This window comes from Myripristis murdjan, chromosome 8 (assembly GCF_902150065.1).
Source record: "Myripristis murdjan chromosome 8, fMyrMur1.1, whole genome shotgun sequence".
Classification (NCBI taxonomy): Eukaryota; Metazoa; Chordata; class Actinopteri; order Holocentriformes; family Holocentridae; genus Myripristis; species Myripristis murdjan.
This window is the reverse complement of record NC_043987.1, coordinates 24,807,149-24,833,540: the sequence shown is the minus strand read 5'-3', so window position 1 is coordinate 24,833,540 and position 26,392 is coordinate 24,807,149. Positions and strand designations below refer to the sequence as shown.

At 42.8% G+C, this 26,392-nt stretch overlaps 2 protein-coding genes across 6 annotated transcripts in view; both read left to right on the top strand.

Annotated features, from left to right (window-relative positions):
* fbxl20 (F-box and leucine-rich repeat protein 20) lies at positions 1 to 17,340 on the top strand. Its single transcript, XM_030057014.1, has 15 exons — positions 1 to 347; positions 4,668 to 4,729; positions 5,687 to 5,741; positions 5,904 to 5,978; positions 6,140 to 6,234; positions 7,936 to 8,004; positions 8,098 to 8,193; positions 8,430 to 8,556; positions 9,822 to 9,896; positions 10,658 to 10,788; positions 11,332 to 11,392; positions 11,597 to 11,641; positions 13,276 to 13,332; positions 13,490 to 13,702; positions 15,704 to 17,340. Exons 1-15 carry the CDS (start codon positions 306 to 308, stop codon positions 15,809 to 15,811), a joined length of 1,311 nt encoding a protein of 436 aa, XP_029912874.1. The 5' UTR covers positions 1 to 305; the 3' UTR covers positions 15,812 to 17,340.
* A 5,598-nt stretch (positions 17,341 to 22,938) lies between these two features.
* The window catches only part of LOC115362964 (SH3 and cysteine-rich domain-containing protein 2-like), a 29,641-nt gene continuing 26,187 nt past the window's right edge, over positions 22,939 to 26,392 (top strand). For 4 of the 5 annotated variants that reach the window (XM_030057005.1, XM_030057004.1, XM_030057001.1 and 1 more), the window contains exon 1: positions 22,939 to 23,486. In XM_030057005.1, the coding sequence (XP_029912865.1) occupies positions 23,400 to 23,486 (87 nt within the window). In that variant the 5' untranslated portion in view covers positions 22,939 to 23,399. The remainder of the gene's footprint in view (positions 23,487 to 26,392) is intronic. The other variant, XM_030057006.1, reaches the window with a different exon arrangement.

The window sequence follows — 26,392 nt, the reverse complement described above, 5'->3', positions numbered from 1 at the left end:
ATCGGGGCTATTGTGTGGATGGGAGAGCTGTAGGGGGAGGAGGAGGAGGTATAATAAGCTCGAAGACAGCAGATAAGGGAACGGGGTTGTTGGCTGGCTGGTGTGTATTTTAACAAAAAAAAAAAAAAAAAGGAGACCCCTTGCGTTTGTGTAAACAGGCCGAAAAACAGCGAATTTTCACCCCTGGAGCTACCGGGAGGACGGTAGCATGATAGTTGTGGAGGGGAATCGGCAAGAAGAGGGCCCGTATCCACATTTCACTGCGCCTACACCGGATTCATTGAGTCGGTAAAGCAGCGTCCGACATGGGGAAGGAGGTAAATGGTGTTTCACGCAGCCGGTTTGAGGTGAGTTTCCCAGGTATAACAACTGACAGTGACTGACATACATCCAGCAAACCTGTTCCTATCGTTAGGATATGGGCCTACTTGATGACCATCGCTGTATTTATTGTAAAAACTGCGCTTGGAGAGGGGGGGTGAAGGCTACTGATGCAGCTTCCGCAGTCAGTCAGTGTTTTGGATTAGGTCAAACGCTGTTGTTTTATCCCCAACAGCGATATATAGCTTCATTATTTCATCGCGGAAACGAGTTTGGGATCTCCCGTTAAGCATGTTACTCATTGAAACAGAGGGTGTTATTTATTTATTTAAAAAAAGAAAAAAAAAAGGTGCTGAAATGTTGTCCTCGTTTCTCTATGCGCCGTCAAAACAAAGACAATGAGGCTCTACAACACAGCACGCCAAAGACAGCGGCTCTCGATACAGATTCACATCTTAATAATAACGAGCCTGGGTTTATCGCATGGTGTTTGATAATTGAGGCATCTACGGGAATTTGGTTTAATGTCATTTTTTTGGTGGTGGTGGGGAGGATGTCTGATGAGCGGACTGTTGTGTCCGTCCATGGCCGCTGCGGCGGTGGGGGCCTCGGCTGTGCCTGCTAGATGGACGCCGTGTTAGATCAGCCACCGCTCAATTGGGACTGTTAACACAAGATAAGCCACCGCAACTAACATTAAACCCACATGAAGGCTGGACGAGGCGCACCTATATTCACTATTCACTATTCAGACACAGACACACGTCGCTGCCGTCCAACGCTATTCTCGTAGGGGTTAGTGTAAACTTGTGTCGCAGCCCGAGTAGGCGTTGTGAAATATTATGGTGAAAACTTGAAAACAGATGCTATATGTGCGCCCCGTGACATTGGCCCGTGTATGGCCTCGGCGCTCGGTGTTGTTTAATCCCTGGCTAGCGTGGGATTTGTGTGTGGTTTTATTTATTTTTAACGGTGCAACAGCTGACGACTCAGGAGATTCAGGCCGCTACCTTCTGTCCCGACAGCTGCGGCGGAGCTGCGTCAAACTAGCCCGAGTTACACAGGTGAAGACCCGCTAGTGTGGCACGATTTTTGGCCTTTCCCAAAAACACAAAAAAGTGCACCGTTTGTGAGCTGTGTAGTTGCTGGGAGTCCTGTCTGTGGTCCGCATGGGGAAGCTGTGCCACCACTGTGGGGTAATAATAACTATCAGCACAGCATTAGCCTTCCATGTTGCTGGTAGGCTGGGCAAGCTAACGATATGTGATGGAGTGTTATTAGTGAAGTTTTTGACATACTCTATCACCATAGCCGTCAAAATGTGCTATAAAGGGTGCATTTTGAAAACCAACAGTATTTAATGACACAATTACTCCTCAATTTGATATTGACCTGCGTTCCCCCAGAGGTGTATATAAGATTATTTTGAATTTCAGGGTAATATTTGCCTCCTGTTACCTTCAAAGTGACTTACCTTTTTAATAATTAGGGTCAGTTTGAACCCTGTAATTAAATCTCCAAGTTTACCAAGTTAATGTGTCAGGTGCTTCACGTTTCTTGTTGACTACCCAAATAGTCCTTTAAATAAAACACAACCCCCACCCCACCCATTCACGCCCTTATACATCAGAGTCTTTTGTGAGAATCCTGTTTTTACCTCCCCATGTTAAATTAACTATCAGTGGCTCTTGCACTACTACAGGTGTGGTCATGTTTGGTGAGGGCCCTAAAGCACAGGGAAGTTTTTTGACCATCATAAATGGCATTTTATAGCCCCTCAGTGTCATTCAAAACAGCTGAAACAAGTGTGTGTGTAAAATGTTGATATTTTTAAAAGTCTTTTTCAATTAAAACAGGGTCAGATTAACCCAGAAGATAATTGGAAGGTTACAAGTGAGATGTCAGACAGACAGACAGACAGGCAGACAGACAGACAGTGCCTAGCCTGTGAACCTAGGCTAGTGAAATTTGTTTTAATGCATATTCAGTGTATAATTTAATAATAATGTGTTGGTTGTTTCCTAATATTACTTGATAGCCGTGGGACACTTATATCAAATTTGACAATAGTGGTATTGTAAATTATTTGTAGGCCTGGGTGTGTTGTAGTAGGTTATATATGTCTGTGTAAGTACAGCCATTACTGTGACCTTGTGTTTCAGTGGAGAGCTTTAGTGCCCCATGGTTGTAAATGCTGTTTAGAGAGGCATTTCCACACTGCCAACAATACAAGCTTCTGGTGGAAAAGATGAAAAAAAAAATATTGGCAGAAAATCTCAGCTGTTAGAAGCTTCAGTCTATAAATACCAGCATTAGTATTGATTAGTTTAATTTGATTAGTATTAATTTGAAAGTCATGACCAGAAACCATTATCATCATAACAATGGACTACAGCAGTCTGGAAAGTGGACACACATTAATCTCCCACAATTTTGTGTTGTTAGTTAATGGAATTTGTCATTAATAACCATATTTGTGAATGACGTCAGTCCTCCGTTGTGGACAATTGGGCGTATTGATGGTAGTGTGGTTACAGACATTTTAAAAGAATACAACAAAACAGTCTGCTTATTGCTGACAGGATGTCCCTGGGGCATTTAATAGATTTATGGGCCTTAACTCTAACCAGAGTTATAGTGGTGGATAAACAAACCAAAGCCCAATTTACCCTCAGTTTTGAAAAACTGCATAGAAGCGTCCTATACTTCATAGTGAGTAGTATGAACCAAATGGAGGTTTAAGCTGGGGAAGGGGGCTTTTAAGAAAACAGCAAAAAAAAAAAAAAAAAAAAATCTTAAATGATAATTGATTTTGGTTATCTTTTACAGTGATCACCAAAAGGAGGTTATAGTTTACCCTTCTTTTTATTTCCCACTACATCACATCACTGACCATAGCCGACCACTGAAGAAAAAACTAGTGCTCACATTCATACAGCATCAGGTTCATTTTATGTTAGATTACAAAACGGAGACGGTGTATGCCCATTGACCATGCGCATCTGGTTCTTTTGGAAATGTCCCTGGATTATTTGGCCGGTTGAGTAGTGCTCTGAAAGGCGAGCTGTCAGAGTAAATTTGCCCCAAATCCAAATGTGAAATGTCTGTCTCTTCCTACTCCCTCAAAATTTTACACGTCTGTGCAGGCAGGCAAACCCCTGCATAGACAGCTGTGTGTGTGTCTGTGTGTGTGTCTGTGTGGCATTTGTATGTTTCAGAGTGACATAGAAGAGGCTTTGACCTAGAGCTCAGTGGATTTTTTTTTCTAAAAGTGCTGTCATTAATGTGAACAGGCAGACTTGTCAGTTTATTTTGGTGTGAGTATGTTTTGAATATATACATCCCATGACCAAGTGGCGTGTTATGTGCCCTGTTGGACTTATGAATTGTTCCTTTCCTTAAAACTTAGAGAGAAAAATTTTGTTGAATAATTTCATCTTTGTACTTTTAAGGAGGTGCAAATAAGCATCGGCTAAATTCATGTTGATCTTGCCATATTTACCTTTTGAATAACATGCTTCTTTCTGCACAGCAAAATCCACACCCCTCAAAGCCCCTGTTGTAGATTTATCTGTCTAAGTCTATAGAGTTAAATGGATTGTGCCAGATGTTGTTTCATTCATCTATGCTGATGGCGGTCTATATGCTGACAGATTAGCATATAGACCGCCATCATGTCAGCCTTTTGGACTTCACATTCTAGCAGAGTGAGCTTCCTAAACTTATGGGAACCTTGCATATGCGAGTGTGTGTCTGTGTTCATCTAGTAACTGGATCTTAACGAATGCTAATTTATTGTCTCGATGTACTGATTCATTTCTGTGAGATGTAGTCTAGTATTTGCTTTCACACAAAGACCAAGCAATTTATTTTGAAATCCATTAGCTGTTGCATAAGCAGCAGCTATTCCTCTGAGATTCACAGCTGCCATTAAGTCCAGTATACATCCTCAGTTCATTATAATGTGGTCACTGGATAAATTCAGCAATGTAAACAACACTGAGCTGAATGAGGGAGGCGTATGCACACCCACAGACCACATGAAAGCAGAAGCTATCACCGCTCTGCTGGCACCAGACAGGAAGTACAAGGTCCTACCCTGCTATTTTTGCTTAGAAGATACAAATCCCTGCCTCCTTCTCTGCTTTATCTTCCGTCACCCTCTGTGTTTTCCAAGCCATGACATTGAAGCTATCTCAGCTGATGAGATTACAATCATTTATCCTTAAGTTATGTGCTGGGGCTGTCCTTGAGTGAGGTGAATGCCTGGAGGGAGCCCCAGCCATGATGCCAAGACAGGCTCTGCACAGCCTGCCTGGGCTAACGATATCCTCTGCCCCTTTCAGATGTTCTCAAACAGCGATGAGGCCGTCATCAATAAGAAGCTACCTAAGGAGCTGTTGCTACGGTGAGTGACATTTCCAGGCACTTGAGCCAGAAACTTATGCACATTTTGGTGTGAGTTAAAATGGCTGGTTGCATACTCAACAATCACCATTCTGCCTGTGCTCCTGCTTAGCACATCCACACACACTTACACACACGGACACAAATGACCTTGCAGCCCACTTACCCAACCCACACACCCCTAAACACAAACATACTCACTGTGCATCTCTTGATCATATATACTCACTTGATGCTGTTGACATTTTGAGGTAAACAAACATTGAGAAATGGATATAGACAAAACCATTCACTCCTCTTTAGCAAATTTATCAACAAAAGCAACCAGGCAACTGAACACCATGCTGCAAATTCTCATGCCCCATACCCAACTCTGCCCTCCCCTATGCCAAAGCTGTAATTAAAAACAGATGGTTTAGGCTATAAAACATTTAAATCGATTCAAGAGGGAGAGAAAAAGTCAAGAGCCCCTGAGCAAACAGAAATCGGAGGCCATAACTCAAGCCTGGGCCTTGCCAGCCAAGCTGCCGGGTCTGCGGGTGCTGACTCTGCCCTGCCCAGCCAGGTGCAGCAGCCTGATTTGTGGGGCAAGCTGGGGAAGGCTGTGCTGTACTGGGACCTGCTGCACCCCTGCTTTCACCCTGACACTGTTTCCGCTGCATTGTGGAATCCTTTAAATGCAGATTTAAGTTTCCAGCTCTATTCTTTAAAAAGAGATGATGTGCCTCCTTGTCAGGACCCCGCTTTGAGTAAACATGCCTTTCCTGCTAACAGGGTAAACACGTCTCTTCTGCTGGCTGTCAAAGACAATATTAGCAGATTCACTCACAGCAATGTGTTGTATATAGAGGCTCTGTTTAGCAGAGGCAGGCTTTGGGTTGAGGGCAGAGTCTGATGTAAAAGGAGGCTTCTGGCAGCAGGGAACAGGGTCTCTAAACCACCCCTGTCTGTCTTCCAGAATCTTCTCCTTTCTGGATGTGGTGACACTCTGTCGCTGTGCCCAGGTCTCACGGGTGAGTCTGTGTTCATAAGGAGTCTGTGTGTGTATGTGTGTGTATGTACATGTGTCTGTGTGTTTGTCTGTTCTTGTCTCAGTGTACATTTTGTGTGTGTGCGTGGAAAGTTTTTGAAGAAATATTGATCTTTAATTTCTGTTTCCTCTTCCCTTCCCTCAGTCCTGGAATGTCCTCGCTTTGGACGGCAGCAACTGGCAACGAATCGACCTGTTTGACTTTCAGAGGGATATTGAGGTGAGAAAGTCAGATCCATCCCTTCATCTACCTTACTCTAAACAGTACCTCAGTTATTTCCCCTGAATTTTCTTCCTCACACACCTTAACTCATCCATATTACCAAAATCCCCAGATGTGAATGAAAACACAGCAGGCTCAGTGTCCTGTGTTTGTTGCAGGGCCGGGTTGTGGAGAACATCTCAAAGCGATGTGGAGGTTTCCTTAGGAAGCTGAGCCTGCGGGGATGCCTTGGTGTGGGAGACAGCGCCCTGAGGTGACACAAGCTCTAGCACAGAGCCTAGCCCTAACCATTAAATTGTAACATCTGTAATGTTACTTTTAATTTTTCCCTGTATAAAAAAAATGATATAAATAGTACTGAAAGCAAACAGATTTTAACCCCCTGAATTCTAATTCTACCCCGGTTTCCCCTAAAGTACCTTCAAAGTGACAAAACATGTTTTTCTATATTGTATGACAGACCTATTGAACTAGCAGCTCGCAGTCCGGATACAGCCTTTTTGATTTTTTTTTTTTTTTTCTACGGTGCACAAGAGGCTGCCAGTAAATGAGGCTGGCATTTGTGTTAGCCTATGATAAATAAATTAGCATAGGCCACAGGCCTGCTTGGGCTACTGTAAATCTGATGGATAGTGTTTTACCATATTCATCCTGTTTTCTATCTTTGTGGATGTGGGCCTGTCAGAAAAAGACAATGGATTTTCATGGGTGCACAAAGAGCATTGCAAGCAGCCCTACGACCAGTTGGTGTTTTGGTGACCTGGACACATGCTTTGCCCGTTCTTGTGGTATTTTTGTGCTTGCACACCAGGTTTGGTTCAAGAGTGTGAGGGGTGGCACACTGAAACGGGAGGTTTAGTTAGATGAGGAAGTGCAAGCAAGATGTGCTGTTTTGGTTTAAAAAAAAAAAAAAAAAAAAAATTAAGTCATTGCGGTAAGACCCCAAGGACCAAGTCAAATCTCAGTGCAACTTCAATTCTACCTTTCCTGCAGCCTTTCAGGACGCTGCAGCTCTGGAGAGGTGGCTGAGAGCTATTACGCACATGGCTTATTAGGCCAGATATTAAACCAACAACTCAGCAGCAATGTGAACTCAACAATTTGTTGCAAAGGACAATAACCACGTGGTGGAGTGAACATTTGTCATGCTGAAAATGTGTTTTAGATGTTTGGACAAGTCAGTTACATATGGGGTTGCATGAATTGTGTGTCTACTTTATGCATTTATTCTTCTGATATAATGAATTTCATGAGTATAATAGCCGATCTCCAAACTTGTTAATGTTCCCGCTATACCCAGCCCCTTTTACACTTGGCGCACTTGGGCGTGGTTGTGCTCAGATGAATGAAAATAGCGGGGGAGTTTGGATACATCTTCACTGACCGTGCACTAAAACACAGCACTGGTTCTTGTGATTGCGGAGTTAAAATAGGGCCACATGTCCCCTTGGTTTGTTACACGTAGCCCTACCTTTTGCACTTGTCTATCAAACGTTGTAGCTCTGTCTGCACGTCTTATTTGTGTGGACTGGCTGCTGCCTAGATTAGGTTATTATGATACCATTAAAGTGGAAGAAAAGAAATGCATATGGCTATTTCATTTCGTGGAATAATACATCTACTAACATTATACTGTGAAAGTAAGAGTCCTCATTATTTTGTGTGGTCCACCAACCCCAAATGAATTTCCTATTCTGCCCACTTGCTGCTGAAGTTGAATAGCTCTGTTGTATGATAATGTGGCATACATATTCAGTATCTGCTGGCTGCAAGGCCTCACAGCAGGACATATTTAGTGTGTTTGGAAACTTTTAGATCGCCACTGTATTAAAAAAAAAAAAGTTCTGAACAAAGCTGAGCCACACAACACACATTTGTAATGACAAACCCATCAAGAACACGTGTTTGTCTGTGTGTGTGTGTGTGTGTGTGTGTGTGTTTTTTGTACCGACAGGACTTTCTCCCAGAACTGCAGGAACATCGAGCTGCTTAGTCTGAATGGCTGTACCAAGATCACTGACAGGTTTGTGCATTCTGCATGTAACAAGACTGTCTTTACATCATAAGGCTATTTCTCCATCAAGGGACTTTTTTGTTGTCTCTCCTTCTTTTGCAGCACATGTAATAGCCTCAGCAAGTTCTGTCCGAAGCTGAAGCACCTGGACCTCGCTTCCTGTACCTCAATCACCAACCTGTCACTCAAAGCTCTCAGGTGTGCACGGTCAAGTGGCCATAAATACTTATACTCTGTTTGTTGTTGGCCTTTACCTCTTCCCCTTTTTCTTTTTTTTCTTCCCCCCATAAGAATTACTATCTCTGACTTGCAGCAAATGGTTTCATCTTTGCATGGTTAGCAAGATAAGGAAATAATGTGGTGGTGTGTGGCCAGTATTAGTGCAAGTTGTGGCTCAACGTCTCACCTGTTCCTCACCTTCTCCCTCCCCTCAGTGAGGGCTGTCCCCTGCTGGAGCAGCTCAACATCTCCTGGTGTGATCAGGTCACCAAGGATGGCATCCAGGCCCTGGTGCGATCCTGCCCTGGCCTCAAAGGCCTTTTCCTCAAGGGCTGCACACAGGTATGGAGGGTCAGTGAGGGTGAGGCGGCTATGGAGTTAAATGTTTTCCATTTTCAAACTTTATTGAATACATTTAAGGAAAATTGGTCTGTTTACAATAAACACAACAAGAACACAAGCATAATAGAAACATACCTAACATAATTAAAATGGTAATCTGCAAGAACCTTTGATGGTGTGTCTGGTGCTAAGCAGCCGTTGCTGTTTTGTGCTGCATTTCCCAGAGATCACCTGTCAACTGTAGGTCTTGATTTATTTTCCCCTGGATTTTCTTTTTGAGCTTTTTTAGGTGACAGACTTTTTTTGTTTGTTCAGACAGGGTGACATCGCTGTTCTTGCTAACTACCCAGTTCCTCCTTCTGCAGCTGCAGCTGAACATGTAAAACGCATCACTTTTTGTGCCCCAGAGGTTTTTCACACTAAAGAACAGACGCCAGACACCAAGGCCCCAATTTACTAAAGCCTTTAATGGGTGTGAAAAATTGGCCTGTGCTAAACTAATAACACAACCCCTGGTTGGTCAAGCAGATTTTCTTGCACTTACTTTCTTGGAACACGCTTTTGTGCAAAGTTTTTTTCACACTTTTGTAAAAAAAAAAAAAAAAGGTTTTAGTAAATCTGGTCCCAAGTGTTTCAAATAACAAATTTCAAAGCTTTTTGAACCATGCATAGGTTGTATGGTTATTATGTTGCAGCATTCTCAGTAGCAAAGCAAACATTTATTTCTTTGAAAGTCTGACAAATTTAGTTTAATGCATGTAACGGTTTACAGTGTTGATCTGCTCCGTAAATGCCACATAGCCAGTAAGATGGGGTATGAGAAGTGAGTTAGATCACAGGGCTGCATTGCAACAGCGGTCCTCAACCTGGAGTCCAAGGACCCCCAGGGGTTCTTTAGGAGGTTCCTATGGGTTCCCAGAAAAAAAAATGGGAATATTTTAATTTAACTCTTATTTAATTGACTAGAAATTAGCCCAATGAGATAATGTATAAGAATGACTTTACTGTAAATAGGGTTCACACTCCTCACTGGTAATCTACCAATCTACAGTGTAGACGGTTGTGGAATAACAAAATATCAGATGTGGACCCCTGAGACCCCTGTGTCTTATCAAATTCAGGTCTGTGGCCTGATTTGTATTGACGTGGGGATCTTTGACACCAAACAGGTTGAGAGGCACTGCCCTAGAATACTGCTGTAATTTAATTACAAATGAAATATTGTAAATGTCTACCTCTGTTTCCTCTCTGTTCGTCTCCTGCAGTTAGAGGATGAGGCTCTGAAGCACATCGGAGCTCACTGTCCGGAGCTGGTCACACTCAACTTACAGACGTGCTCAGTAAGTAAATACACTGAATTTATGCTAAAAAAAAAAAAACATGCACATATTTTGTAGTTATAATAATACTTGCTTTTTCATCATCTTCAAATGAACTGGCTCCTTGTAAACATGGGTAATGAAACTCTTTAATCCTGAAGTACCTTTGGCATAGAAGAGATAAATCATCAGTCAGTGTTGATATTTGTTGGGAGTGTGCAGGGAGTCGGCTAATGGTCAGCAAGTGAGCATCCTGGTCTGCAGCAGAAAGCCTGTTGTGGATGAGGCTGTTGCCATCCAGGCCACATAGCTAATAGTGTGTGAAACCTGCTCAGACAATGCAATTATTTTTCGTCGGCCTCTCCTCCGGCTGCATCTGTCTCCAAAACTCCCCTCCTTTATCACCACCCAAAACACTGTCCTCCTCCCCCATCCTCTCATCATCATCCTCCCCTCTCGTGCCAGCTGTTTCACCTCTTTGCTATTCTGCTTTTTGTTCTGCTTTCTTTTCTCACACCTATTTTTTTCTCTCTTTCTGATCTTCACACATTCTTTAAAAGGACAATGAATTGCAAAAAGAAAGGCGCAAACAGTATTCACAGCTATTGCTCTCACTGTCAGTGCTAAAGTGGTACATGTAGGCTGTAATAGGTCATGAGTTGTTTGTTGTCAATGCATAGCAAGCAGCCACAGCACAGAGGGTGTGTATATATAATCAGTAATCCTTCATGTCGGGATGTGTGGCACTTGTAATGTCTCTCTCTCTCTGTCTCCCTGAGCAGCAGATCACAGATGAGGGTCTCATCACTATCTGTCGGGGGTGTCACCGCCTGCAGTCTCTGTGTGTGTCGGGCTGTGCCAACATCACAGACGCCATCCTCCACGCCCTGGGACAGAACTGCCCCCGCCTCAGGTGAACTTTCACACCTCCATCCATTCGGACACGTTCAGCTCTCTGCTGTGGATAACTTCCTGGTGCTACACTGTAAAAAAAAAAAAGAAAAAGAAAAAAAAAGTCATTAACTTAACAATTCATTTCATCTAATTGTCTAATGTAGAGTCTTTAACTTTTTCCCAATGCAGATAAACTTGTTTAAAGAGTTGTATCAAATTAATCAACGGCAAACACGTGAAACTGCATCAAATTTTCTTTCACTTGTGTTAAGGGAAGCAATATTTTCAGACTAAATGAATTGCTAAGATGGATAGAGGTTCGCTAAATAACAACGAAAACATTCGAATTTATGAAAACCTGTTGCTGAAGTTGAGATATTGATTTTAAAAAAAAAAGCCGAGGAATGGGTAAATGGGCCTTGTTGCCATACACTTATCTCAAGCCATAGCTGACCCAGTTACTTTAAAGTCGATCGTCTTCGTGTTAGAGCCCGCAGAGTGAAAGGCTGTAAACGATGCTGTCATTGTGCAACTCTCTTCCTCCTCCTCTCTCTCCTTTCAGAATATTAGAAGTGGCTCGCTGCTCTCAGCTCACAGACGTGGGCTTCACTACATTAGCAAGGGTGAGTGTGGCAGCTCATGCGGTAGCGTAACAAGTAGCACACAGACAAGATAAGATAACTCAACTGCACTTTGCATTTTTTTCCACAAATATTCAAAATGTACTCATGTACCACCTTCAACACAACTCTCTCTCTCTGTCTCTCTCTCTCACACACACACACAGTTATGCTACATCAAATAATGCTTTTCTTCCTGCCCCTCAGAATTGCCATGAACTTGAGAAGATGGATTTAGAAGAATGTGTGCAGGTAAATCAGAAGTCATAGCTGCAAACAAGGCCCTGTTCCCACCTGGTATTAAAATGCGTCTTTTGTGTTCCGAACACAAATGGACAGCTCTCAGTCCGACCGAAATTCTTACTTTGCTACTTTACTAGTCCTCCCTCAATGCAAACAATAAACAGCATTTAACAGGCAGCAGGTATTTAACAAAAGCGGACATCTTTGCTCACTCCATCTTCGTTTTGATGCGGCTGTCAATCACTGAAGACGTATTTCACATCTGTTACAGGCTCCTCCTGATCACGTTCAGGCTATTTAATTGTTCCAGTAGGTCTGAGAGGGTCGGGTTCTCCACAGAGGTGGATAAATCAGCCTGTAATATTTCTGTGGTATTCCTGTAGTAACTGCAACATGCAGATTCACATTGTGGCCTGTAATATTTCTGTTGTGTTCCTATAGTAACTCTATCACAGAAAGAATGTTTTTAAGCGCGCTGGGGCAAGAAATTTTAGAAAAGCTGCTGCCTCCAAATTTTATATGAATGAAAAAAAAAACCCTGCATGTTGTCGATACATATTTTAGAGACCCCCCAAAATTTCTTGCATCATGTTTTTAGGGGAGCTCATGTCTTATTAAGGGGAGCTGAGCTCCTCCTGGCTCCCCTGTAGCTCCCACCCTGCAGGTAGACAGTTTGTGTTTTTACTCATTAACTAGCTGCTTTATAGCCGACCTGCACTTCAGCTTGCATTTGATCCATCAGCTGGCAGTACAGGTGTGGCAGAGTCAGGTAAAATATTCTCCCTATTGGCAAAGTGACGGTCTGGCCTGTGTCGGGGTGTTGGGCTGGACCAGAGCTTAAGACGGAGGACGTTCAGATGAGTAGGCGGTCCTTCACGGCATCCTGGGACACGTGTGTTTACACCTGTACTTAGAGGTGTGTTCTTGTGATCGGAGTTCTCAGGATCGTTGTTAATACGAGGTGGGAACAGGGTCTAACAGTCAGTCCTGTAGAGCTGGAATGATAACAGCTACTTTTTTGGCAGCCAAGTTCCAGAAGTAAATTTCCCATTCATTTCTCCCATAGACTTTTCGAAAAATCAGTATTTCAAGAATGTTACAGTTTGAATGGTGCCGATCGCCTGCAAGATGGATTTTTAACTTTATTTAAATTGATTGTGAACCAAAAAATTTAAAAACGTATAAACAAAAAAAAAGGGGGGGGGGGGCAAGGTACAGGACTGTGTACTTAAAAACAAATATCTGATTTGAAATCATGCTAGCAACGCCAAACAACAAAACTTCTCCATCTAGACTGTCAGACACACGCAGCGCCATTCCTATCATCATCTCCGATTGGTCAAACGTGTTTAAAGAATTGTGGGTAATGTAGTATCTACATTAGCATTGGGAATCAAGTTCATGTCTTAAAAACAAAGTTGAAATCAAAGTAAATAACGGCTTCTGGAGGAGCAAATACTATTGCACAAGCACGTGATTGCCGATGGGAAGTGCACTGTGAGTGGTTAATATTTTATGGCCAATTATCACATTCGCCACAGCAAATATGAATGGGAATTTTACTTCCACAACCCTGCATGCCAGCTCTATTGTTGCCAAATGTGTGGAGCCTGCAGTTATGACGTTTCTTTCTTTTGTCTCAGATAACAGATGGCACGCTCATCCAGCTGTCCATCCACTGCCCTCGTTTGCAAGTCCTGGTGAGTGTGTGCCTGCCACCTGTGTTTTGACCACACTGGGCGTGTGTAGCCTCATTGGCCCCGTTGGACCCTCACTCCATAGCAGTTACAGTAACGGAGGATGGCCTGTTCTGCTGAATAATGGCGCTGCGGTTTTTGTGTTGCTATGCTCCATTAGAGTCTGTCTCACTGTGAGCTGATCACTGACGATGGCATCAGACACCTTGGCAGCGGTCCATGTGCTCACGACCGTCTTGAGGTAATTGAGTTGGACAACTGCCCCCTGATCACAGACGCCTCCCTGGAGCACCTGAAGAGTTGCCATAGCCTGGACCGCATCGAGCTATACGACTGCCAGCAGATCACCCGTGCTGGCATTAAGAGACTAAGGGTGAGTTGCGTGGGCTAGCAGCAGTGAGTAAGAACAGATTAATATACACAGTGTACTGTAAACAGCCGATTGGTTAGCCTAACATATGTTCCTCTGGTACGTGACTGCATTCACGGCAGCAGGATCATCAGCGGATGCATTTTTGGTATACAAGCCCCAGTGGAAATCAAATCCTGAACCTCAGCAGTGGTAAAACCAGGCTAAGCCCCTGAAGCTACACAAGCAATGGAACATCTACCTGTACTTGCTAATTAAAGGCCAACCGGTAGTTGTGCATCGAAATGCCGCTGTAGCTTTGCAGTAGCTGTCTATGGCTCGTTGTGTAGCCCACAGAGACTTAAGTGCACCTCTCCCAAACCGCACATAGAGCAACAGAAGACCGTAAGAACTGTGGTCTGCTCAGCCGCCTTGTATTCTCAGTGGAGTTTTAGTCATTGTAAATAAAAAATGAAACCGTCCAAAGCATGAGAAGCTGAGGGGGTTTGCAAATATGTTCGTTTGACATGAGATCACCAAAGCATGCAGATTGCTAGATGCAACTAAATTCATGGCAAGAGGTATCTCAAAACAACATCAGTTTGGAGTCTACCCTCCTTTCTAAAAATTTGGCCGTCTGTGTGCAGACCCACCAACACAGAACTGCAATGCTCATAACACTGGACAAGACAGCTTTGGTGTAGCTACGTCATTACTTCAAGCATAAATCAGCCTCACAAGCACTTTGCTTCGCTCCATCAACAGCTGTCACTCCTGGCCAGTTCACTGGGTCTGGTCTGCTGTCAAACATTCAAGCAGATTCTCAATGTCAAGTTTTTTAATAGAAACCTTTTTGTGTTTTGCAATTTTCTTAATTTCACTTTGCGATGATAATGAATGAATAATGATAATGAATATAATCCTATTTACGCAGTTACTTGTATGCATGATAATGAATATAATTAATTGTCATGTGAACTTTATACTTTACTTTAACAAGCTAGCTAGCTAGCTAAATAGCTATAGCTGTTTGGTAATAGTAGGCTAGCAAGCTGACATGACTTGTTTGGCACACCAAAGCTGCAGTTGGCAGCTTAAACATTTGACACCAATTCAGGTAACTTTACACACCAGAAAGACCAACAATCTCTGTCATCGACTTCCAAGCTTTATTTCATTTGTCAGGATCGGCTCAGAGGCGGCTCATATGATTCAGGAAACTCTGACAGTCTCTTTTCCATCTTCCATTAAAAGATAAGATGGAGGTAGGACTAAAAATTGAATGACTGGGAATTTGTGAACTGATGTGTTTTTTGTGCGACATCTGTCATGTTCATTGGCAAGACAGAATAAGGATAAAATAATAATGTTTTTAACTTTTTCTCATATCAAAGGCACGGGTTGCATCATCATGTATCTTTGATGCCAAGCTCATGCGGTTGCTTACTCGCCCCTCACAGACAGTGGCTGGTGCTGAATGTTTTCGGCTTGTGAAATAACATCTTGTGTGCAAAATACCATAACTGTGGTGATGTTTGTGCCAGGCTCAACTCACTGAACTTCAGGACCACATGTATTTGGCTCAGACTGGTGATCCGCTCATCTTAAAGCTAACTCGAAAAGATGTTTTTATAGAAGTGCACCCGTCGTCTCAGGCTAAATCAGGAAGCCGAGCTGCCCAGAAGAAGTGACAAAACACAAAATAGTTTCCTAAAAAGCAGCAAGTGAGTGCTGTGAGCAAAGGAAGCTGAACACAGCAACTTTATTTATTTATTTTTTTGCCTCTCTTGTCCTTTTGATATGTTTTGTTATGAAGCCTCACAGACCGGTCAGGCAAACATGAGCATGCCATGTGTAGTTTACGGACATCACATCATAGGATCTCTTGGTAATGAAGTTCAAAGTTTTCACACAGTTTCCTCTTGCCAACATGGAAAGTTGCCTAGTTCAGCTTTAAACATGTTTGTACAAACCATTAACACATTTCCATCTGTTTGTTTTCTCTCTCTTTTTTCCCCCTCACAGACCCATCTGCCTAACATCAAAGTGCATGCGTACTTCGCTCCCGTCACTCCGCCCCCCTCGGTCGGGGGGAGCCGTCAGAGGTTTTGCCGCTGCTGTGTCCTGCTATGATGTAAAGACAACAACTCCCCTCCCCATGCACACTATCCGTAGCCCATCGTTTGACCCCTGACCCACCCCCCCGCCTGCCTCCCAAATCCCCCCTGTTATAGAGTACATGCTGGTGTGTCCCCCTATGGAGCTGCAGAGAGAGGGAGAGAGCCAAATACTGCGACAGGGTGACAACGCAACAGCCTTTCCCAAAAACATTCCCACCCACATCCCACGTACACACACACTCATCGGGCTTTTGCACAGGCTGACACATAACATGCACACACGCGGACTCATCAACCCATTGAAGAATGTCAGTACATTCCTCGCTGTCCTCCAGGCCTGTATTTGTCAGACAAAGCAGGATTACATAAACGGCGATCAGCATTACAGTCTTTATCAAATGGAGTACAGGCATGCAGAAGATTCTCTTTCAGAAATCCACTGATTCACAAGACATTTGATGTGAGGGAAAGATCTCTGGGGGTGTTTGTGAGATACCAGACTCTTGACTCAGTGCTCAAAGTCAGATTATGTTAGCAGCCTCAACACAAAATATCGACAGGTTGTAAGACCTGCCCCGCTTCTCACACAGTCACACACACATACTGCCCCTCCCTCAGTGTTGAAGGTCACTTACAAGCTACCTCCAGACAGAGCTGCACTTGATTTCCTCTTTGTAAGACCCACCCTAGCTTTTTCTGCAGACTGCACTTCTCAAGTAGATGTACTTTATTACAAAGAAGCCCAAGTCACAGCCATGATTTGGCTATACCCACCCCACCCCTGACAAACATACACACACACACACAAACACACACACATGCATACATGATCATATGAGTTGTCCATTATGTAGGCCTATTTTGTGATCTAAAAAAAAAATAACTTGAAATTGTTTGCACTTACATAAAAAGTAACGTAATGCTTTACGAAGAAAATGTTAACAACCATCTCTGAATTTAAAAGACTGCTGTTTGATTGACATACCAACACAAATCCATACACACAAACACCAAGCTCGCTACCACTGTACCCTCACCTCTCTCTCTCTGTTACAATCAGAAGCTTCATTGTACTTAAGAAAAAGAAAAAAAAAAAAAAAAAGACAAAGTTTATTATTTTTCTAAAATGGACACCAATTAAGACTTACAAGTGGGGGACTCGAGAAGATGCCAAATGTTGCATGTAACAACTCTAGTTTTTTAAAATCTAATTGTACATATGTCAGGACTGTGGGAGTCCCAAGCGCCGACGCCAGCTAAAGCAGCACCACAGTTTACGATGTGAGATGAGGGAGGGATCGCTGTCAGCGGGAACTACGGTGAACCGCCGTAGTGCGGCCATGCTCGTCTGAGCGTGGACGTGCCGGAGAAAACAAGCCAGAGGTGGTGGAGAGTAAATTCAAGCATTGAGCCAGTAGCGGATAGAGATTGTGACCGAAGAACTCAAGCTGGCCTGTGAAAGCAAACGCCGACAACAGGAAAAAAAATATATAAAGACATTCTTTTTTGAGAGAAGTAAAAAAAAACAAAAAACAAAACAAACAAAAAAAAACATTGGATATCACTACATGAATTTGTGCTGTCAGACCAGGACAATGGAAAGAAAAAGCCAACTGAAAACAATCAAAAGTATTTCTATTTTCAGTTAAGTTTGGTTTTATTTAGTTGCTCTTGTTTTTGCATCGGTGACGGTTCTGATTACGAGGAACTGGTGAACCACGTGCAGCGGCGAGAGGAGATGCCCGGCGTCTGAGCGGAAGAGGGCTCGGCTCGGCTCGGCGGCATTGGCGTCCCACCTCAGCTCCCATGAGGCCTTGCAGGGGACAGAGTGACAGTGGGATTAGACACTGCCACCTGTGACCTCCTCCGTCTGTCTGGGACCAGTGACACTGGTGGAGAGAAGACTGGAGCAGACAGGTGGAGTCACTACAAGAGGAAGTCGACTGAATCTTGAGCTGGAGCAAGCGCACAATTCTGGCCTGCTGACAGACATGATGGAATGATTTTGTCACAACGGAGGGCTATGGACTTCAGCCCCCGCCCTATGAAGTATTGAAGCCTTTTCTTATGGATGATCTTCTCCTGCACTTGCACCTGCTTTATTCTGTCTCTCCTGTCTGTTGTTAATTTTATGATTGTGGCTTTTTACCCCGCCCTCCCTGTTCAACATGTTTTCCTCTAGATTTCTCCCCTCCTTTTTTTTTTTTCTTTATCTTCTTCTGCATTTCTGTTTTGGTGTGGTTTGGAGTGGGCCTGTTTCTGTATTTGAAGTCATGATTTCAGTGTCCCAGTTGAGTTTTGAGCCCCGTTTCAGCCCTCGGTTTATTGGTCTGATGGAGTTTGTGTTTATTAAGAATTAATGTTACTAAATGAGTGTAGCCTTTGTGCAGGAGAAGGGTTTGAGCCAGTGCAATTGTAATAAATGTTAAATGTGAGTTGGATTATTATTTTTTTTTCCCTTGGTAAGTGAGTTGAGGAGGAGTTAACGATGGCTTATATGTATGATGTAGATTCTTCATTCTGAATGTGTTTCCATCAAGGAGTTGTCCTCAGATGGGCGTTAAAAGGGCACCCAAGGTGTGCCAATACAGCAGAATCAGATTCCTCCCCTTTTTATGTTTTTCCTTAACTTATTATGCCTTGCTTTTCCAGATGGCCCCCCCGACAACAATGCACCTTGCCTGTTGCGAGAAACAAAACACAAATTGGTATACCTAATGTGGAATGTTTATAACTCAAATGTCCCCTTTCACATCCTGTCCGTTTCCAAGATGCAAGCCAACAGGCAAAACACTGAATGACAACTGTATTCAGTTTGTGACGGCAGGCAGGATAATGCAAGCTGAGATGAATCCAGTGTAATCCAGTCTGATCTGTTTTGTTTTGAATGGGGCTTTATGGGGGATTAGGGAACAACCAAGAGTCAAAATGGTGGAGATATGTAATGCACTCGCCCCATACACCCTCCACCCCGCCCCGGCCCCTCCCTTTCCCCTGCGTCTCGGGTCAGAAACTGTGCTCTGGGGTTAGAGAGTTAACTAGAGGAAAAAGGAAAAGTCATAGGATTTAGTGTGTGAGCCTGGATGTAACACCTGCTTGCCCTCTTCACACTTTGTATGTGGCAAGTGCTGAGTCATCAGTGCTGTCGACATGCGCTTTCAATCAAATGGTATATGTACTGGCTGAGATATAACAAGGTGTTTTTTTGTTTTGTTTTGTTTTGTTTTGTTTTTCGGCAATTTGCACTTGGAAAGCAAAAAGAAAGGGTTCAAAGATACAGCCAATCATGCTCAACCAACTTCTGAAGTTTTTCTAGACTTTGCAAACACAGATGAAATAATTTCTCATCAGTTTTTTTAAGGACACAATACACTACAGAGTTTGCACTTTTTTATTTTATTTCATTTTATTTTATTTTATTTTATTGTCTCACAGTGCATAACCGTATCAAACAGTCAGTAACACTTCTGTGCGCTTTTGTCTGACCTTCCCAGTTTACATGGAGGACGACCCGCTATGCTCTGGATCAGTTTGTTTCATGCACATTTGGTCCCAAACACTGGAGTAAGGCTGAGGATTAGGGCAGAGGGCAAGAGGTGAATCTACACTGTATTCATGGTAGATTGACACCTGAGGAATTACAAATACAATTTTGACAATGACTGTAGTTCATATAATTACTGTAAATCTTTTCCTTTTTCTTTCTTTCTTTTTCTTTTTCTTTTCTTTTTCTTTTCTTTTTTTTTTTTTTTTTACAATTAACCGATATAAATGAATATGTACGTATGAATAAATATATACCTATATTATTAAGACTTGTCTGTTTCTCTATTATTGTCTCAGAAGCCAATAGACTTTGGCATTGCCTTAGTAATTTCATACTGAAAAGGTTGCTTAACCTTAATGCAGCACTAGATGGCAGCAGCAGACAATTTGCAATGATTGCTTCATGACAGCTGCTCTCAGGTGGTGGCAGCATTCAGGATGAACCAATGAACCAGCTACAAGGGGAAAACAGACTAAGCCAGTGGTTGCTCTGGGGTTCATTGCATCTTGACCTTCTCCCAAACTATTGAAGTTAATAGGGCTATATTTTGATGTTGGCAGCCAAATAATTGTCTCATCATCTCTTACAGGAATTAACCATCTGGGAAAATATAGGAGATAGTGATCGTCATACTGGGACACTGGAACTGTCCAGTCAACATTTGAATTATGGGCTACTCCAAAACACGTATGAATGATGCCTGAAAGATGATTTGAGAAATCAAACTGTGGACCTCACAGGAGCAGACTGCAATGTGTTTGGTGGATCTTCAGTGGAGTTATAGTTTAGTTTATTAGGATCCTCATTAGCCACACTATTACAGCAGCTATTCTTCCTGGCATCCACAAAAACTTTAAAATTGTGGCAGTGCCACCATAATAATTACATCATAACACATAATACAAAATACAAAAAACAGGACAAGAGTACAGTGTGCGCACACACACAAAACAAACTCCTGACAGTACAATAATCAAAATGGATGAAATCCAATGGCTATATATGTATGAAACTATATGCACATCTACACATGTTCGTACAAACATAGCTTGCCATCTAATAGAGAAGTAAATAAATGCCATAAATCCTTAACCTAATAATGATGTTAGAATGCAATAAGGTCCTAATACAGAATATTTTAGCATGTAAATGTAACTTTAAGTGATTTTTCCGTGTGCCATCTCAACAAATTACCACTTAGTACCAAAATATTTTTTCATATCAGGGTCCCCCAGGACTAAATTGCTTCAACTGGGCATCTGTGGCTTAAAGAAAGTCAACTTGGAGCTTCGGGGGATGAAAAAGCTTGAAAATCCCAGGATTAATCAACAAGTTGAGGCAGAACATAAAAATGACTACACAGACCAGAGGATTGCTTTTTCCCAATGTTATCGGCTCATCTTCAGTATCAACAGACGGCAAAAATCTTGTTAAAGGCAAAACCTTTATCAGATGTAGTTTAAAGTGTATCTCTTTTGGAGTCTTTGAATGCGTCTGAGGTGGAAGTGCAGATGAATGAGCAGGACCGAGCAGCAGGTCGGATCCCAACCTGGGATCAGTCTCAGCTTTCCGGCTGCATAGGAGTCACTCTCTTCCTCTCATCTTCTGCATCAAGCTATTGTTTCCCATTTTCTGCAAATCACAGAGGTTGTTAAGTTTCACTCTTTTTTGTGTGAGTGCTTATTTTTAGCCAGCTTATACAGACACCTGGGGTATCGGATAGAGGATGGAAAGTGGGTGGCAGAGTAGGGAGTTTTAAGATCCAGTGAATAATAAATGCAGACTTGTGTTTTCCTCCTTGAGCATTTCTGTCAAGTGCGCTGTGTGTTCTGAGTTTGAGCCCAGATGGATGAGATCAGAGCACAGTGCCACTATATATATCACCACACAACGCCTCGACAAGACATTGTTTGCATTTATTTTTGACAGCAAAGCCACTGTTCCACAAACTAGAATACTTTTGATTTGTTTTTCGGGAGAGTGTTCCTCCCAGCAGTCGCCCTATCTGCTGTGCTTTGGCACTGCCGAAGCGCTGGAGGAATGAAGCAATAATTAATGTGATAACAGAGTCTCTTTCCCTTTTGCTTCTTTTCTCTGCCTCTTTGCCTTAGAACACCCCCACCCAAAGACTTGTGACAGCAAAGAACAAACTTTGATGTAGAGCTTAGGCAAAATAATGCAGTGCATGAAGAGAAATACCTTAATCACATTTGGTAGAATACACTGGGTAATATCACCTGCCCTGAATCACACTGAGATGTGTGCAGTATTAGTATAGAGCCAAAGTACATATCTCTGTCTCTCTGTCTCCCTTTTAGTGCAGGATTCACGAGTTATCTGTCCACAACCTTGTTGCTCTCTTCTCTTTCATCTAAGGTGTGAGATGTGGATTTCTACTGGGAGAAGCAATCAGTAGAAATCCACCTTGGCTGGTAAAACCAAGGTGAGAAATGAGCTTGCATTTGCAATCAGAGGTAGCGCACATCCTACCTTATTGCAGCTGCCCTGTAAAAGAAAAGTAAACAGCCCTTGATGAAGGTCTTGCTCTGAGTGATTTAAACCAGGAGGCAGGGCAGTCACCTTTACAAGGTGGGCTCGGCTTTGGCCTCTCTGGTCTGTGCTTTAGAGGCTGGATGGACACTGACAAATTAGGTTTGTTAAATTGATGGCTTAGTGGGGCAGAGATGGATCCCTGTAAATAACTTAGGCCAAACAGCGACAAAGATGGAATGTGTAGAGGTAAAAGATGGCCAACAACCGTGGGAGCAGATACTAGGCTAATGCTTTTTTTTTTTTTTTTTTTTTTTTTTTTACCCATTGTCAGACTACCTGAAAGTAGTCCAGCGCATCCCATATGGGTCATTTATCTGCTCAGGAAAAGATGGCTGCTCTGATTTTAAAACTTAATCAAATAGGTTACAGAGACAAAACTTCTGTAAACACTCCCCCTGGCCACTCACATGAAAAATTACTACATTCCTCTAAGGACTTCACACACTGAATAGTTAGATTATTAAGGCCTTATTTTATTAGATGCTATTTTCACAATAATATTGCTATGGGGAGTTATATGTCTATAGTTTATAGAGACCTGTGGCTTTATGATATTTTGATATCTTCTAGGCCCTATCGTTACATAATTCATATTTGGGGCATTAATGAGTTAACTTTACCTTACTGCATTTTTTTTTTATATATCTCAAGACAGTTATATAGTTATAGATCTTTTTCAAGGGGTTGTTGTGGATTTTTAATGGGACAGCGCAGCAGAATTATTAAACCACATGCTGCAGGTTAGATGCACACTGGACAAGACCTGAGCACAATGAGGACGGAACATCCTACTTACAGGCTACTTCCGACACCCTCAATGGCGAATGACTCCACTTGCAAGTTGTAACCATCAGAGAGCTCTTCTATATTTAGGCTGATAACAAAGCCCCCACCCTGGGCCACGAATCCTGATTTAGTCTAAATGAATCTAACGGAGTTGTAAAAAATGCCCCAATCATGCGCCTCAGACGCACGGGAAGGCGTGCCTCAGTTTCCAATAAAGTCAGTGGAGTAGCAGAACGCACAGTGCGCCCTGGACTTACACCTGGCCGGCAGCCCGCCTCCTACTACACTATCCGAGCGTTTTGGGGGATTTGTTTATGAAATTATTCTGATATTTTCACATCGGCGTTGCTGTTTCTGGCTCAAACACATTTGGCGCCTGGAGGACGGGATTGTGCCACACCGGAGCTTTTCGGCAGGACGATGCAAGTGTTGGCTACTTCCACTGCAGATTAGCCGCACACTTGCCTGTCATGAGCAGAATATAAGCCTGTTGTGCATGTGTGTGTGTCTGTGTAAATCGGATTGTTCATAAATGGCCATCAGGCGTTCACCTCACCGCGTGCGCAAATCCCTGTGATGTGGATGTGTCCCACTTTGTCAAGCTTTTATATGGCTGAAGCCGGACGTTCCCTATCGAAAGGTCACACTTTGAGGAGTTAAAAGTTTCTATTCTTCTTTTTTTGTGCCATAAAATACATTTTCTGTCACACTACAAATGATGACTGAGAACAATGAGATGGACAGCGACCCGCAGCTCCAGCGCTCTCCAAGCACCATGTCCATCCAACCGGTGTCGTCCAAGGTAAGTACCTGCAGTTTGTAGATATTTCTATCCCTCCATCAGATGTTCAATGCATGGATCTTTAAATTATACAACGTGGGGTACCGAGACTCCCAAATTCAGGCAATAAACTTTCAGAGCCAGTTTCCTTCGCTCAGTGAAGGCAAAATCATTTCACAAGAGTCTGCAACAAAGCACGCATATTTCTTCAGCTGGAATTAGACTACATATTTGTTAGAGTCTCATTCGGCCACACAACATCATTTGACGATAATACATCATGAATTCAGGAGTTAGAGTATCATCAATGCGTCACCAGGTGTATGCTGTAACCTCTCACGTCAGGTCTGATGTCAGTCTCTCTCTCTCTCTCTCTCTCTCTCTCTCTCTCTCTCTCTCTCTCTCTCTCTCTCTCTCTCTCTCTCTCTCTCTCTCTTACACACTCAAATTTGCGCAAAGGGATTCAGTGAAGACTAACCCTCCTTTCTCTTTGTCAAATAATGTTCATACAGTCTTTGCAGTAAATTCGTGGTGTGCATTATAATAATCAGATGGAAGTAAGTTATATAAGAGAGGGGCATGCTGGGATGAATAAATCTCTTTGTTGTTAATAGTGATGACTCTCTCTGTTTCATGGTGATTACTGACGAGTTCATAGCTCACCTTTTTCTCCCATACACATACTCGTATATGCACACACTGTCAAATGATAATCCTGCAAGCAAGTTACAAAGTAATCCCACAGCAATACGTGCACATATAACTGTCAGAATGCCAGGAATTTTATATTTATACAATATGAGCTTAACTTGCTGAATATCGTGTCTCACTGTACTTGTCCATCCTGCGTCAGCCTCACTTACCTTCACAAAGTGCTCTTATGATTGTGTCTAAGTTACTGACACATGGCGATATGAAAAGAGATTTCAAGAGATGGCCTCCAGGAGCAGTTTGTCACTGTCTGCTTTTTTCATTAATGGAATGCTTTTAAAACACTCGATTCACCTGAGCACTTGACAAAGCAGCATCCCTCCAGCTGAATTTTTGCCTCAACCTAATGCCACCTCTGGCCGCCCATGCACACAGACACACACTGTGCATGATGTGGACGTATTCAAAGCAAAGTGACGCTTCCCAACTCTACAGCCGCCTACTCCAGTCTTTGATTATGTTGATTCAGTATCTGAATACTTGATATCCGGAGTGGGATACATATAAATTCTGCATCAGTGCGTGCTTTGTCACCATCACTCGAGCATCATTCATTTTTGTTGCCCACTCGGCAAGATCATGCCTCACCAGATGCTGAGAAAGAGGATCAGCAGACAGCGTGCGCCAAGCAGGACTGATTGGTATTCACCCGATTCACCCTCTGCCATGACCCTTCATCCACATCACCATTTAGACACCACAAACTCATCACCCTGGCTGTTCAATCACCAGCTTTGCTCCTTATTGTTGCCTCCCTCTCCTCTCGCAGTAGACAGAGGCTGCACCGCTTGGATTCAGCAGCGCTACATCAAATTCATTTGACTCTCTAACCTTCAACTCTGGACTCGCTGTCAGATGTTCTGTGATGAGGTGAAAGGTCCCAAATGTCATTTGAGCTCAATTTAAATAACTCCCTGCCAGTAAATGGCCAGTGTGAATCGGCACCCACAGGAGTCTATTAAGGAATCAGTTTGGAGGAAATTGCAGTAAATGCCAGCTCAGCTCTGACATGCACACAAAGGTCTGGGCCCAGCTGGCAGCAAGGTTCAGGAGACCGTCTTCCACAAATACACAAATATTCACTGCAATATCCTATCTCATAATCTATTAACCCATCTAGCTGCCCATCTCTGTTTTAAACATTTAATCAAGCCCACTCTTATAATGAAAAATGAGCCGCAGGGTTTAATAATTGAAGGCATCTAATCAGAGACCCAGCTCCACCATGTGCCCATGTTATTCATTTTTTTTTTTAATATGATAAGGATGAGAAGGAGAGGAAGGGAGTGACTCGCTCTGATAATAACAGATGCTCCCTGAAATCTGCCTGCAGCAAATTTCCCACATAGATGGATATCAGAAATTTAAACTTTAAAAAAAAAAAAAATGAAGTGGAGGAAGATGATGCCAGAGGATTAAGTGGGAAGGAAGTAAGGACTCTCTCCCTGGCACCCATCGATGTACTATGGTCCACTGCCAAGCTGGCAGAACTGTGTGTGGAGGAGCGGATGAGATGCGTGAGCAGCAACCGTCAGCCGATAGCATCGCTTTTCGATCAGACCTGCACCAACTTGCAGGCCCGTTGACACTTAAGGTGTTTCTCAGGGTGCATGCCTGTTAAGGTAAGATGACGTGTCGTTGAAAAGACTTTGGAATTAAGGAGCGAGATAATGATTGGTTACCTCTGAAAAGCACACCAGTGACAAAAACCAATCAGCTCACAGCACCTGTAGAATGTCCTGACTCAAGTAGCTTTGCTCATAAGTAAGAAAACTTGCATCAGCTCTAAAGGTAAAAGGCAAGTGATTTAAATATGACAGAAAACTACGCTGCTGTTTTGAAATGGGAAAGGACTACTTTCTCTGTTTCAACAGGAAGTGAAGGTGTTGGCTGATTGGAGAATGTGCAGTGCTAAATATCATTGTGCTGTGAATGAAAAGAGGTCGTTCACCTGAAATCATTTGGAAAGTAAACCACGGCTTTATTCATGTTAATAAAGAAAATGTACTCCATCCCATGCAATTTGGGTTTAGAGCAACACACTCCACTGAAACTGCATATTGCGATTTTAAAGTCTTTACTGAGATGAGCAGGCAGTAGTACAGGTAATTATGAAAGCTTAACTTAAACAAAGATGCTCTATACAAGTATCACTCATGACAAGGTGCACTATGAAATGGTGTACACTTCCAGTCTCCTAAGTGTGTATGTTAACT